At 52.4% G+C, this 14,190-nt stretch overlaps 1 protein-coding gene across 4 annotated transcripts; it reads left to right on the forward strand.

Annotated features, from left to right (window-relative positions):
- Positions 1 to 2,843: 2,843 nt before the first annotated feature.
- Positions 2,844 to 13,725, forward strand: LDLRAD1 (low density lipoprotein receptor class A domain containing 1). 4 transcript variants are annotated; one of them, XM_010372406.2, is made up of 6 exons: positions 2,844 to 2,930; positions 3,598 to 3,649; positions 6,670 to 6,798; positions 8,757 to 8,894; positions 10,610 to 10,738; positions 11,891 to 12,188. In XM_010372406.2, the coding sequence occupies exons 1-6, from the start codon at positions 2,859 to 2,861 to the stop codon at positions 12,037 to 12,039; spliced, it is 669 nt and encodes a 222-aa protein (XP_010370708.1). In that variant the 5' UTR covers positions 2,844 to 2,858; the 3' UTR covers positions 12,040 to 12,188. The 4 variants fall into 4 exon arrangements, with proteins under 4 accessions (XP_010370708.1, XP_010370713.1, XP_010370729.1 ...); XM_010372411.2 differs by lacking the exon at positions 6,670 to 6,798 and having other exon boundaries at positions 11,891 to 13,725; XM_010372427.2 differs by lacking the exon at positions 6,670 to 6,798 and having other exon boundaries at positions 8,788 to 8,894.
- The last annotated feature ends 465 nt before the right edge of the window (positions 13,726 to 14,190 follow it).

The following is a 14,190-nucleotide window of genomic DNA, read 5'->3' on the forward strand; positions in this document are numbered from 1 at the left end:
GTAGCTGGGATTACAGGCATGCGCCACCATGCCCAGCTAATTTTTGTATTTTTAGTAGAGATGGGGTTTCACCATGTTGGCCAGGCTGGTCTCAAACTCCTGATCTCAAGTGATCTGCCCACTTTGGCCTCCCAAAGTGCTGGGATTACAGGTACGAGCCACAGCGCCCAGGCTCTCCCTGCTTTAGAATGAGACACGTCTGAGGTTAAGCAAAAGAGGACTGCAAATCCTGACAGTGGTGAGCCACTGATGGTATTTCACAGTTGTCAGGCTGGTGGAAGTCAAAAAGTCTGATGGTACTAAGTGTTGACGGACATGTGATCATCAGAAATTCTCATCCACAAGGGAGGGAGTGCGAATCAACTCCACAGGTCCACAGGCTTAGAGTCAAAACTGACCTGGCTTAAAATCTCTGCTCTGCTGTTTACTCACTGTGTGGCTTTGGCAAGTTACTTAACCTCTCTGAACCCAGTTTCCACATCTGTCAAATGGGTGTAATAATATTACCTATCTTACAGAGTTGTTGTGAAGATCAAGGGAGAGGGCGTGTGTAAGGTGGCTGGTGTAGTGCCTGGAGCATAGTAGCTGCTCAGTAAATAATATCTGCCTCCATTCCATCCGTGTCCTCCCCTTGAGAGTGAGACTGTGAATTGGAGGGGATATGATTCCAGGAAGTTCAAGAATTGAGGCTCCAGGGCCTCTCCTTCATGTCACCAGGCCCCTTGCTGCCTTTTCCCCAAGGGTTCTTGGTGACAGCCTGAGCCCTGGAGAGACACAGTGCTTTCAGCAAAATCATATGTGGCTGTATCCGGACTCAGCAGACAAAAGGGCATTTCAAAGCCCCGAGGAGTCTTTTTTTAAGAGGAACACTTAAGAATCACAGAGTCAAGGAAGGCCAGAGGCTGAAGGGCATTAATAGGTTCAGGAATGGCAAATGGTCATCATGTCTGATACCCCTCTCCACTCTTACACCCACGGCAGGCATCACTGGTCAATCACAGTCCTGAACCCACGTTCCAGAGAGCCTTTTCCCATCAGTTGCAGTTGGCCTGCCATATAAAATCTAGTTAGTGTCTTTAGCAGGGACCATGGATGCCCTGCCCATGCTATTAACCCTTTCCATTTCAGGACATATTAGCCTAGCATGCAGTTGCCAAGTTGCCAACACTGGCATCTCCTTGCCTAAGGCAGCCCAGAGGTGCAAGGAATTAACACCCTCTGGCTAGTCTCTTTTTTTTTTTTTTTTTTTTGAGATGAAGTTTCGCTCTTGTTGCCCAGGCTGGAGTGCAATGGCTCAATCTTGGCTTACTGCAACCTCCGCCTCCCGAGTTCAAGCGATTCTCCTCCCTCAGCCTCCCAAGTAGCTGGGATGACAGGTGCCCATCACCGTGCCCAGCTAATTTTTTATATTTTTAGTAGAGACAGGGTTTTACCATGTTGACCAGGCTGGTCTTGAACTCCTGACCTCAGGTGATCCACCGGCCTCTGCCTCCCAAAGTGCTGGGATGAGCCATCATGCCTGGCCTCCTCTGGCCATTCTCAACCAGGACTGGCAGAAGCTGGCAGATTAATACCCCAGTTCCCCTGACCTTGAGTGGGATAACTCTGAGGTGCATCTTCTCCCCTGGCTTCCCCAAGTGCCCCAACAGGGCTAAATTCCACTTGCCCACAGCGGGAACTTGCTTCATAACACGTCTGTTATTGGATCCTTCTCTTCCCTGTCTCATTTCCCTCATCCCACGACCAGCGTTTCCTGGGATCACTCCCAATTAAATCTACTTGCCCTCACATCTTGTCTTAGAGTCTGATTCTGGGTAACCTTAAACTAAAACACCCTCTTCATCTAGTTTACATCTTTATTTTCTGGATGAAGGAACTGAGGCACAGGGAAGGGGAGTGAGTAGCCCGTCAGAGCCAGTGGTAGGGCCCTAATGAGAGCCCCGTTCTCCTGGCCTAGGGCTCAGCTCTTCAGAGTGTTACTTGCTGCCTCCCAAGGGCTGCCCCTGTGTCTGCGCCTCCCACTTGGCCCCACGTGGATTCATCATTTTATTTTCCAATGCAAAAGAAAAGGCTGATTGCAGGTTGGAAAATCTATGGGCATCAGAGGCAGGCGCAAGAACTCCTGAGCTCATTTCTGGAGGTAGACACCTTTCCTCCCTTGGACTGGGTCCTTGGACCTGTCCCTCAAGATTCCAGGGCCTTGGTTTGCTCAGCAGTGGGACAGGCTGCTAGGGAAACCCACTCACTGGGGGTGTAGAAGGGGTTGTTCAGGCAAGCAACCAGCCTCCCACCTCTTCCCTACCTCGGGCACCCCCTCAGGGACAGTAAAAATTCACATTGCCACGTTTCTAAGTGAAATAATTTAAAATTACATTTGCTTTATAATTTTAGTGGAAAATGCATATTCTTTCAATCTAGGTTACCCATGTAGTTGAACAGAAGAACATCAATGAGAAAATGACCCCTACTTTCTAGCCACAGAAACGTTAATTCTGGGAGTTTCTGCCTGCATCTTCATACCCCTGGAACCTGAGCTCCTCCGGTTCCATCACTGATGTGGAGGACAATGCACTTCCTGAAAAGTTGCTGGGTTTCACTCCTCCCATGTACTGTGAGACTTGGGGCAGTTTCTGAACCTCTGACTCTTCATCTGTGGAATGGGGATGAGGATTCCAGCCTCGCAATGTTGCTGTCAGATGGCAGATGAGGGAATAGCCTGGCCGGAGCGGGGCCCTCCTTTCCTTGCCTCTGCTTGGAAGGCAGCTGGCAGGGGACTGCCCACAGGGAGGGTGTGGCCTGGGCAAGGCCTCCCGCCTGTCCCTCCTCCAGATTGGCCCTGGGGACAAGGCAGGGAACTCATGCTGAGCTCTCTGCACACAGCCCTGGCCAGGGAGCTGGAAGCTGAAGACATGAACAAGGTCTTCCCCCAGGTGAGAGCTGTCCCCAGGTGAGAGCTGTCCCCAGGTGAGAGCTATCCCCAGGTGAGAGCTGTCCCCAGGTAAGAGTTGTCCCCAGGTGAAAGCTGTCCCCAGATGAGAGCTGTCCCCAGGTAAGAGTTGCCCTGACCAGGCTCCTGGTCTTGGGAGAGCAAAGCTTGGGATGAGGAGTGGGCAGTAGAGAGTGGGCATACATGGGAGACACGGAGGAAAATCAGCCCCCGGCCTGCCCCGGGGCTCACTCCCAGGGTGTAGGGGACCCTACCAGTGACACAGCTATACAGTCCAGGTGGCAAGTGCTGGTGTGGAAACAGAGGAGCTGGGTGGATGGGAGGGGAGAGTGGCCAGCTTTACTGGGGAGGAGGGTATCAGGGAAAAAGCCTCACCCAGGAGTTGCTGCCCAAGCTCGTTTGAAGGATGAATATTTGTCGGGGGGACAGCAGAGAAAAAGGCATTCCAGGCAGAGGGCACAGTGCAGGCAAAGGTGTGGAGCTAGGAAGCGGGCAGGAAGCATCTGGGGTGTAAGCATGCTGGGGTGTGAGGGACCCGTGGTTCCACCTAAGACTCTCTCAGTGAGCCCTCTGAAAACCCTGTTTTCTGCCTCCCTGAGGCTGGAGCTCACCTCACCTAAGCCCACCCCTCACTCTGTTCTCTTGGGCAGGGAGAGAATGACTACACTGCTGCTGGACCCAAAGCCCACCCTGGAGGGGAAGGTAAAGAACTAGAGGGCCCGGGACCAGTGCCCTGTGGGGCTCCTCTGAAGCTGGCAGTTGGCTATAGAGGCATGAGGAGGGTTCAAGGCTCCCGCTTTCCCTCAGACCTCTGCCTCCAGGTTAATGTCTGCTCCCAGCTTCCTGGCCAGCCATGCTGACAGTCACTTGCTAAATAGGGTTATTCATTCTCTCCACGCACATGCATGTATTAAGCACCTACTGTGTGCTGCCTACCTCACAGGCATCAAACTGCATACAGTGCTCTCCTCTAACACAGGGAAAAGAACCAGCACCAAATTCCTGACTCAGTGGGTGACCTGGGCAATTCTCTTTACCTCTGAGGGATAAAGTGACATATTTTATTTAGCCCTACTATGTGTCACTGGCCCACGGTGTGACCAGGACAGTTCTCTTTACCCTTCTGAAAACAGAAGCAGGAAGAAACACGCACGTACTGAGCTTTGTATATGCCTTGGCTTGGCCCACATTTGATCAATGAGGAAACACACTCAGAGAGGCGGATTAAAATGCCAGCTGTACAGAATCCAACCCCAGTTATGTGCCTGGTGCCGCATGATCCCTTTAATCCTCAGGACAGCTCTGAGACAGGGACCCTGTTATGGGGCAATAACAGATGAGGCAGCTGAAACGAAGAGAAGTTGGGTAACCAGGACAAGGTCACACAACCGGGAGGTCAGAGGCCAGGGTTCAAATGTGAACTGAGGTGTCTCTGGTTACAAAGCCACAGGGCTTTTGTTGCTCCAAGCTGGTGTTTGTTTATTTCCAAGTCCTGACTCATGATGGGCGCGGTTGTGGAAAGAATCGCCTCCTTTTCCTCATCGGTCCAGGAAGGGGACTGGCACCTAAGGGCTTTCTGGCTTTGAAGTGCAACAGCTTCACCTGGGCAGGAGCCTTGGTTCCGCGGGTTCTCCTGTTGCCCCACCTTGCGCATGGTCTGTGCTGCACAAATATTTGAGGAGCTGCTTGGCTGATCAGGACACCTCTCCCTGCCCGGAGTCACACTGCCTCCCTGGTTACCTGAGTTTACCCAGTTTGCTGATATCCAAAGAGCCACCAGCTAGGGCTGTAGGGATGACAAGTTTTAGATTTATGCTGCCTCTCCTGCTATTGTCTCCCCTCCCAATGCACATCCATCCTGGAGTCCCACCACCCCAGGCCACTTGTGCTCCCCCACCTGCAACCACCAGGCCTTTATTCCTGCCACGCCCTCTGCCTGGAATGCCCTCTCTTTGCACCCTCCCCTTACCTGCCTGTGGAAATCCCACTCTGCTTCTGAGGACGCTGCATTGGAAATGTGAATGGATTGGAAATAACCTGGACTGACCCATACTGGGGGCCTTCCCTTGTCTCCTGGGCCCCTGGGTCAGCGTATTCACAGTGTTCACAAAGCCCCAGGCCCGGTGCGGTGGCTCACACCTATAATCCCAGCACTTTGGGAGGCCAAGGCAGGCGGATCACCTGAGGTCAGGAGTTCAAGACCAGCCTGGACAACATGGTGAAACCCCGTCTCTACTAAAAATACAAAAATTAGGTAGGCATGGTGGTGGGCACCTGTCATCCCAGTTACTCAGGAGGCTGAGGCAGGAGAATCGCTTGAACCCGGGAGGCAGAGGTTGCAGTGAGTCGAGATCATGCAACTGCACTTCAGCCTGGGCAATAGAGCGAGACTCTGTCTCAAAAAAACGCAAAAAACAAAAGCCCCCACCACATGCCTGGCTCTGGGCTGGGTTCTGGGGTCACAGGGATGAATCACACCTGCTCCTGCCCCTTTCTCTGAGGTACCTGTGGCCTGGGCAGGTCAGTAGCTCCCACGCTCCTTCAGACATGTCCATGCCTTGCCTTCCAAGTGCAATAACAAGCTGCAGAGGACAAGGACCAGGGCAAGCTGCACGGCAGGGCACCCAGGAGGTCCTCAGTAAAGCCTTCTTTTATTATTTTGTAAGTGGGAGAGAATTAAAGGAGAATTAAAGTACAGTTCTACAAGAGTAGGGAGGTCCCCTGTCACTGCTATCTCCATAGCGCTTAGAATAAGGCGCGGCACATGGTAAGTCCTCAACAAGCAATAACAGACCAGACACGGTGGTATGCGCCTGTTGTCCCAGCACTTTGGGAGGCTGAGGCAGGAGGACTGCTTGAGCCTAGGACTTACAGGGTGCAGTGAACTACGATCACACCACTGCACTGCAGCGTGGGCAACAGAGCCAGACCCTATCTCTAAAATATAAAAAATAATAATTTTTTAAAAAACAATAATAATAGCTCATACTCACCACTTACTATGTGCTGAGCACTGTTCTAACACATTAACTCAACAAATTCTAATCCTCTCAACAAACTCGAAGGTAGCTACTGTGGTCCCCATTTTCCACATGAGGAATCTGAGGCACAGGGAAGTGAAGTGGCTTACTCAGTGTGGCCCAGAGAGGATGTGGTAGAGCTGGGATTCCAACCTGCATCCCGGCGGACTCCAGAATGGACAGTCAATTGGGATAGTGAAAAGGGCATGGGTTTTGGCATCGAACAGGTGTAGATTCACACACCAGCTCTACCCAGGGTGACCTGAATCTTTTCTTCTTGAGCCCTAGTTTCCTCATTGATAAAATAAAAGTTTGTTTTGAAAAATAAAGACCATAGTTATGAAGGGCCTAATGGAGCTTCTGCCCCAAGGTGGGGGCTGGACACACAGGCCAGGCATCCATCTCTCCCTGTGTCCTGAAGAGGTCACCTGATGGCGGGTGGGAGAGGAGGCTGTCCGCCTCTGCCATTCAGTCATCTGTGGGCCCCCGGCCAGGGTGGCATCTAGTGGGGTGGGCCCACAGGCAAAAGAAAGAGCATCACGGAGGGCTTGGGAGCTGCCCCTCCAGGGAAGCCATCCCTGCTCTGCTCACCCTGGTAGGGGAAGGGGCTGCTTGCAGCGGGCATGGCGGGAAGGGGGTTCCCTGTTCCCAGTGCTGGCCCCCCATCACCACCACCCCCGGGCTTGTTTCCCCCACACACAGCAGGCTGCGGCCCCCTCTGCTGCTCGTGTCGCAGGGCCTGCCTCTCTGCCTCTCTGCTGTTCCTCCTGGCAACTCTGGCCACCCTCATTGCCTTGGTCACCATCCTTGGACTCCCATCACGCACCCCAGGTCAGGGCGGCCAAGAAAGGGTGGGTCAGACCCGGTGGGAAGGGCATGGGGGGGGCACAGAGAAATGAAGGAGCCCCGACCTGCCTGGCTTCTCTACCAGGTGACTTTGGACAAATTCCTTAAGGTGCACGCACAGACACCTGTGCACACTGACCGTACCAGTCTCTGAGCCTCCATTTGCACATCTGTGACATGGTTACTGAGAGGACCCAGCTCTGATGTCACCTCCTCCAAGATGCCTTCCTAGACCCCCAGGCTGGGTTACAAGCCTCTTCTCAGCCCCACAGTCCCTACACTTCCTCTTCCCCTGGCCTGGCCACCCTGGGGTGGTGCTATCCATCTGTGTGTCCGTCTCCACCACGCGGGACAGGGTCGCATCCCGTACATGCCTGCAGCCCCAGCTTCAGGGGTGAACAACCCCAAGACAATGCCTGCCCTCGTGGAGCTAATAATTGTTCTGAGAGCAGTCTGGACATGAGTACATATTACAGCAGGGTCCCTGGGATCCCTGAGAGTCTAGCCCCGTTGAGGAGTCAGGGTAGGCACAATGGGTATTAGTAGTGGGGGGATGCCAGGAAAAGCATCCCAGGAACAGGGAACAGCGTGTGTGGAGTCCTGAGGGGTGGGAGGAAGCAGGAAGAGAAGAAGACACTGCAAGAGGCCAGTGTGCAGGAAGGGCTAGAGTGACAAGTGGGGCCAAGGGCCTCACAGGCTGCACCGAGAAGGGAGGTCATAGTCCAGGAGCCACAGAAAGGAGATTAAGTTGGGGGCAGGTGTCACCAGGTGGATGTTTCTGAAGGATGGCTCTGCAGCCAGGCAGGGTGTGTGTAGAGGGCTGAGGCAAGGTCAGGGGCTGAGATTCGCAGTGCTCCCGCTGCCTGTGCGGGAACACAGGCCCTGAGGTGGATGCGAATACATGAGCAGCTGCAGTCATGAGTAGTCAGTCCGTGTACGCACCTGTGTGTTTTGCGTGTCTATGAGTGTATGCAGCTGGGTATGCATGTTCATGTCTGTGTGAGAGCATGTGTGTGTCAGTGCATGTGTGCACATCTGTTGTCTGTGTATCTGTGAGTGTGCATGTAGGTGCAGCTGTCTGTGTGTGAACATGTGTTCATGTGTGTGTGCATCTGTGTGTGTGTCTGTGTCAACATGAGTGTCTCTGAGAGTTGCTCCCCCGTCCCCCCACCCACACTAGCTGAGGCTGCCCAGGGACTGAGAGGTGGTTCATGCATGTACAAACACAAATGCACAAACCGGCTCCCATCCCCAATTATGCACACGTATACACACGTGGGGCCAAGGGGTTCCCCCTACCTTGTCCGCAGGTTTCCGTCTTTTAATTCTTTGCGGCAGTCCTAGGAGTGGGTATTCCTTTTCTCCTCCCATATGGGGGGCCAATGATGACGTGTCTCAGGGGTGTTTGGGGAACTATAGAATTAAAGATATGAAAGTGCTTTGCAGTTGTGCCCAGATAGAAGGAATTATGACACATGGCCCTCCAACCAGCCCAGGTATATTGCTTCTGACACTCTAACCTCATACCAGGAGCTCCACCGTTACAACCACTTCACTGAATTGAACACTGTCCTCAGAAGCTTCCCGTGACACTGTAAATAAGTTTTCAATATAGGAGAGAACCATTACTTGTTCTTCACATTTTCTGTTCTATGTTTCTTCACAGAGATGCTTTTATTTAATCCCCACAACAGTCCCACAGGGTGTGTGCTATGATCCCCATGTTGCAGACAACCTGAGACCCAAGGTGGTCAGGTCATCTGCCCAAGATCAGGCAGCCGGCAGTGGGTAGAGCTCGGGCTTGAACCCCATTGATGGCGCTGGGTTCATCCTCCCCACTGCCCCCAGCCCCTCAGGCCAGCTCTAGGTGGAGTTCAGGTGAGGAAGGTTTGTCCTTGTGAGCACCACCCTTGACCCTCCAGGGCCTTCCCCTACCCATTCAGGAGTCCAAGCTTGTATAACACTGACAAACAGGACAGGCTTCTTGTGCCATGACCAGAGGAGCTGCATTCCAGCCAGAGGGGTCTGTGATGGCATTCGCACCTGTACCCAAGGCGAGGATGAGGATGAGAGCTTGTGCCGTGAGTACCCGCTCGGTGCTGCCCCTCCCAGGGGTTCCCCCACACCCTAATTCTCTCTGCAGCCATACTGAAGCTCAGTCATCCCTGAACACACCAGGCACCTTCACGTCCCCATGGTTTTGATGCTCCAGTGCCTTCAGCCAGGAACGCCTGCCCCGACCTGGTCCCAGTCAGGGACACACATACATGCCCCCACGAAGGAATGCCTTCACCCTGTGCATCTCCACTCCCAGGGAACCCGTATACATCCCTCAAGGCAGAGTTCAAAGCTTCCTCCAGGAAGCTTTCCCTGACTCCCACACGAGGTTAAATTGTCTCCTTGGGCTTCCACAGTCCCTGTGGTTCCCTGTGTCACAGCCCTCATCACACTGGTTGTCACTCGATTGGCACATCTGCTGCCCCCATCAGACTGCAGGCCCAGTCCGCTTGATATCGGGGCCCCAGTGCCTAGCACAGAAGGGTATTCAGAATGGCTTGCTGAATGAATGAGCAAATGAATGAATGGGAAGACCTGACCCCAGACCTCAGACACCGGAACGTTCTCAGGAGAGAGAAGCCTGACCCCACAGGGGAGAGAGAGCCTGGAGAGGTGCAGTGGATGGGGCAGGGGAGCTCATGGAGGGAGAGTCATTGCATCAAAGACCCTCAAGACGAGAAGCAATTTCAAAAACATCTAGTCCTTGCCCCAGTTCATCCCCAGTCCCCTCTCTAGCAAGCCCAACCGAGGCCACCCAGCTTCCGTTTGCACCCCCTGAGATGCAAGGATTGGAAGGTTTTTCCATGGGAAGGTCTTCCTTGTCCCAAACTTAGAGCTGCCTCCCAGAGTGGTTCCTCCCTGATTGGTTCCAACTCTGTCCTTCTGTCAACCCTGCCCCAATAGACCATGCTTTAATCCCTCCCATCATGGTGGTGCTGCATGGATTTGAAGATTACTCCCTTGCCCCCCATGAGGGTTCTCTTGTCTAGGCCACATCCCCTTCTCTAGATCACAGTCAGCCCCCTTGTGACCGAGTTCCTGGCCCTCCCCACTCCATCAATGCTCCACAGAATAAATACCAGCTGCCCATGTGCCCCTCCCTGGACAGGCCTCAGAAACATCCTCGGCCCTTCTGGCTGGGTCTGGGCAGTCTAAGGAACAGAATCTTGCTTCCTCCCTGCCCGAGGTTTTCTACCTCTAGTGGTGTGGCCTGAGTTTGTGTGAATTTTTGGTAGCCCTATCATACTGCTGCCTAACAGAATGTACTTTCAAGAAGGGTCCTCAGACTCTGCCTTACAAGGTGTGTGAACCCTACATCCCCTGAGCTCCAGGGCCCAACTATAAGACTTCCACATTTATTCCTGTGATGTTCCAGTTGGAGGAGGCTTCCTGGAGGTGATGGAACTTGAAGAACTTGAAAGTGGAATGGTTTTGGATAGTATTAAGGAGGCTCTTTGTGGAGGGGCATAGTATCAGCAGTGGTGTGGGGCAGGAACACACCATGGCTGGAGAGGAACTGAGGAAGGGAGGGGCAGCTCTCTGGGCCTCTGTCCAGCAACGGAGCTCTCCTCTCCCTCTGACTCCGCCGCCTCCCCAGGAAACCTTCTGCTTGTACCCTTATGGGCTGGATGGGCACTGATCCTGAGTTTGGCAACTGCCAGGGCGGCCAATCCTTCTCCAGATAACCCTCAGACAGCTGTGACCAGATGTGAACTTCTTCCTGCCTCCTCTGTCCCAGGAGATGTGCCCCAGAGCCTCCCCCGCTTCCTCGTGGCCCACTGTGGAGACCCGGCCTCCTGGATCTACTCAGACCAAAAATGTGACGGCACTAACAACTGTGGGGACTGCTCGGATGAACTGAGCCCAGGTAGGGGTCTGGGCACAGGCTGGGCTGGAGCTGGTGGCTGGGCAGCAGCCAGAGGGCAAAGGGTGACCAGGGAATCTCTAGAGCTCCCCTTTGCATGCCTTCTCTGCATCCTAGGAAGGAGTTTTCTACCCCTGCTTGAATACATCCGGTGGTGGGGTACTCACTACCACTCCAAGTGACTTTTTCTGGAGGCTCATTCTTCTGCAGTGGGGAAGTCGCCTTCCAGGGCACAGATGAGAAAACTGGGTCCCAGAAGGTGGTCATGCAAAGAGTACATACGTGACCCTGCTGGGATTTGAACCTGGGGTTCCCTCATCTCTGCACCTCCCAATAACCCTGTGAGGAAAGCAGGGCAGGAATCACTGGCCTCAATTTGTTTGTAAGTAAACTGAGGCTTTGAGCAGAGAAAATTAGTACAGTGCATGACAGGACGGGAGCTCAGGTGTGAACCCAGGCCTCCTGATCCAAGTCCCAAGTCCTATAGCTGCCCTAGAGTTTCCTCTCAATCTCTTCCCCAGTGGCCAATCAACAAACATTTTCTGAGCACTGGTGGGGTGCTCAGAACACACCTGGTATCAGATTCAGGTGGGGGACATCAGGAATCAAGCATGTGTCCTACCCCCAGGACTTACATCATGCTGATGCCAAAAGGAGATTCTGGGGACCTGGAGGAATCAAGGGAGACTTCTCAGAAGACGTAGCATTCAAGAAGACCAAGAATAGACAGGTTTCAGTAGGCAGAGGCTGGGTGTGTGGGGAGGAATGCCGGAGGCCTGAGCAGAGGAGAGAAGGCTAGGAGCACTCTCAGGGAGTCATGGCAGATAAATGTGGCTAGACTTAGGGTAAGGAAGGGCACCCATTCATATTGCAGTCTTTACCATGTGCCTGGGACTTTGCCTGACATCCTTTGCTTAATCACAAGCTTGAGCACACTAGGAAACAGGTTCAGACAGGGTGAGCAAGGTCACATAGCCTGTGAGCTGTGGAGTCTAGATTCTCTCTGCTGCAGGAAAACTAGGAACACACTCAACCCATGTTAGATGGGTTGGGGCCATGGGGAGCTACAGCAGGTTTCAGAACTAGGGAGTGCCCTGGTGCACAGAGCATTCCAGGACACAGCTACTGCTCTCCTGCTGGCTCTTGTCTCCCCAGTGACTGTGTGCCCACCCTGTGGCCCTGGGTGGTGGCATTGTCCTTCAACCTTCTTCAAGTACTGCGACTGTATTCCGAGGCGTCTCTGCCGCGACCACGTACAGCACTGCTCCGACTGGTCCGATGAGTATGCCTGTCCCGGACCCTGAGTGGGCTACTCAGGCCAGCATGGAAGGCTAGCTGGAATGGCACTGATAACCCTGCACATGAAAATTGAATCCTAGTTCACAAGGGCAGGAAGGAGCCTTTGAAATGGGATCTACACATCATTTCTGAACAGGAATTTTCTCTCCTGCTTTCAAGTTGTTCAGTCTCTGCTTGAATGACTCCAATGACCAGGAGCTCATTACCATGTTAGGTGGCTTCTAACACAGATGAGGTGATGAAACCCTGTCTCTACCAAAAATACAAAAATTAGCCAGGCATGGTGGCGCACACCTATAGTCCCAGCTACTAGGGAGGCTGAGGTGGGAGGACTGTGTGAACCCAGGAGGTCAAGGCTGCAGTGAGCTGTGACCATACCACTGCACTCCATCCAGCCTGAGTGACAGAGTAAGACCTTGTCTCAAAAAAATAAAACAAAACAAAAACATAAACAAAGAGAAAAGGAATCTACTTCCATGATTTCATGCCTGTCTCTGGGGCGACTCATAGGAAATCTGCTAACTGCTCCAAGGCATACTTGTGGATCCTAATCTCGTCACCCCTTGGAGTGATGATATGTCTGGGAACTAAATGACAAGCTGAGTTTAGCCTTCATGGATGGCACATACATGAAACATATGCCACTTCCTACCCCTCTGGTACCTAAGGCAGATATACTGGGCTTGGATGCAACCTTAGCATCTCCTCCAGTTCAGTTAACCCCGCAGGCTCTACTGGTTTAACCACGTGACACAACACATGAAACAGGATATCTGGCATCCTACCGGTGGGAAGCCACCACAGGAAACTCCAAGCTGTAGAATAGAAGATCTGGAGAAAGAGCAGCTTGAAGGGCTCCTCACCAATCTTCTGTCTGTCCACCCTGCTCTCCACCCCACCACTCCCCACCCTCCACTCTATGCCCAGCTGCCCACCTAAACAGCTCAGTTTTCTGGAAGTAGGGACTATATTTTGGTCCTGGAGCCTGAATGAGCTGCTTCTCTGCTTATCTTTCCAGCTTCACACTGCCCAGGCAGGCAAGGATGAATATTTCCATTAGATGGTTGAGAAAACTGAGGCCCAGAGAGGGCAATGACTTGTCCAGAATCATACAGCAAAGTCAGTGCTGGAACTGGGACCCAAACACAGTCTATGGTACCCGAGCCCGGAAGCCTTTCCAGCTACTGGTGTAATTATATCTTGGCCAGGGCAGAGTCTCTGTGGGGTATTTTAAAAGTGAGCTTGTCAGGTGCAGTGGCTGACGCCTACAATCCCAGCACTTTGGGACACTGAGGTGGAAGTGTCCCACTTGAGCCCAGGAGTTTGAGACCAGCCTGGGCAACATAGGAAGAACCTGTCTCTACAAAAAATAGGGGAAAAAAAATAGCCGGGCATGGTGGCGCATGCTTGTAGTCCCAGCTACTCAGAAGGCTAAGGTGGGAGGATCGTTTGCGCCTGGGAGGTTGAGGCTGCAATGAGGCATGATCATGCCACTGCAGTCCAGCCTGGGCAACAAAGATCCTGTCTCGAAAAATTTCTTTTTAATAAAAATAAAACATGAGGTTGAGAATCAGAAAGTGTGCAACCCATATTCTGAAAGAGAGACTTGGGATCTGCCTGATGGGAGGGCTCTTGTCGAGGGAGACAGACATGTCCCCACTGAAAATTAATAAAATTGGTTTTACATATCAGTTTTCTGAGTTTTGAAAACTGAAAATTGCAGCCATAAGAAGGAATGAGATCATGTCCTTTGCAGAGACGTGGATGAAGCTAGAAGCCATCATCCTCAGCAAACTAACACAGGAACAGAAAACCAAACACTGCACGTTCTCACTCATCAGTGCGAGCTGAACAGTGAGAACACATGGAGGGGAACATCACACACTGGGGCCTGTTGGTGGTGGGGGTATGGGGAGGGAGAGCATCAGGACAAATAGGGGCTTAAAACCTAGATGACAGGTTGATGGATGCAGCAAACCACCGTGGCATATGTATACCTATGTAAGAAACCTGCACATGTATCCCGGTACTTAAAGTAAAAAAATTTTTTTAGTAAGTAAAAAAAAAGTAAGACTTAAAGTAAAAAAAAAAAAAAATTTAAAGAAAAAAAGAAAACTGAAAATGGGCATCGAAGGGACTGGTGAGCTCTCATTTAT

Source organism: Rhinopithecus roxellana, chromosome 12 (assembly GCF_007565055.1).
Source record: "Rhinopithecus roxellana isolate Shanxi Qingling chromosome 12, ASM756505v1, whole genome shotgun sequence".
Taxonomy (NCBI): Eukaryota; Metazoa; Chordata; class Mammalia; order Primates; family Cercopithecidae; genus Rhinopithecus; species Rhinopithecus roxellana.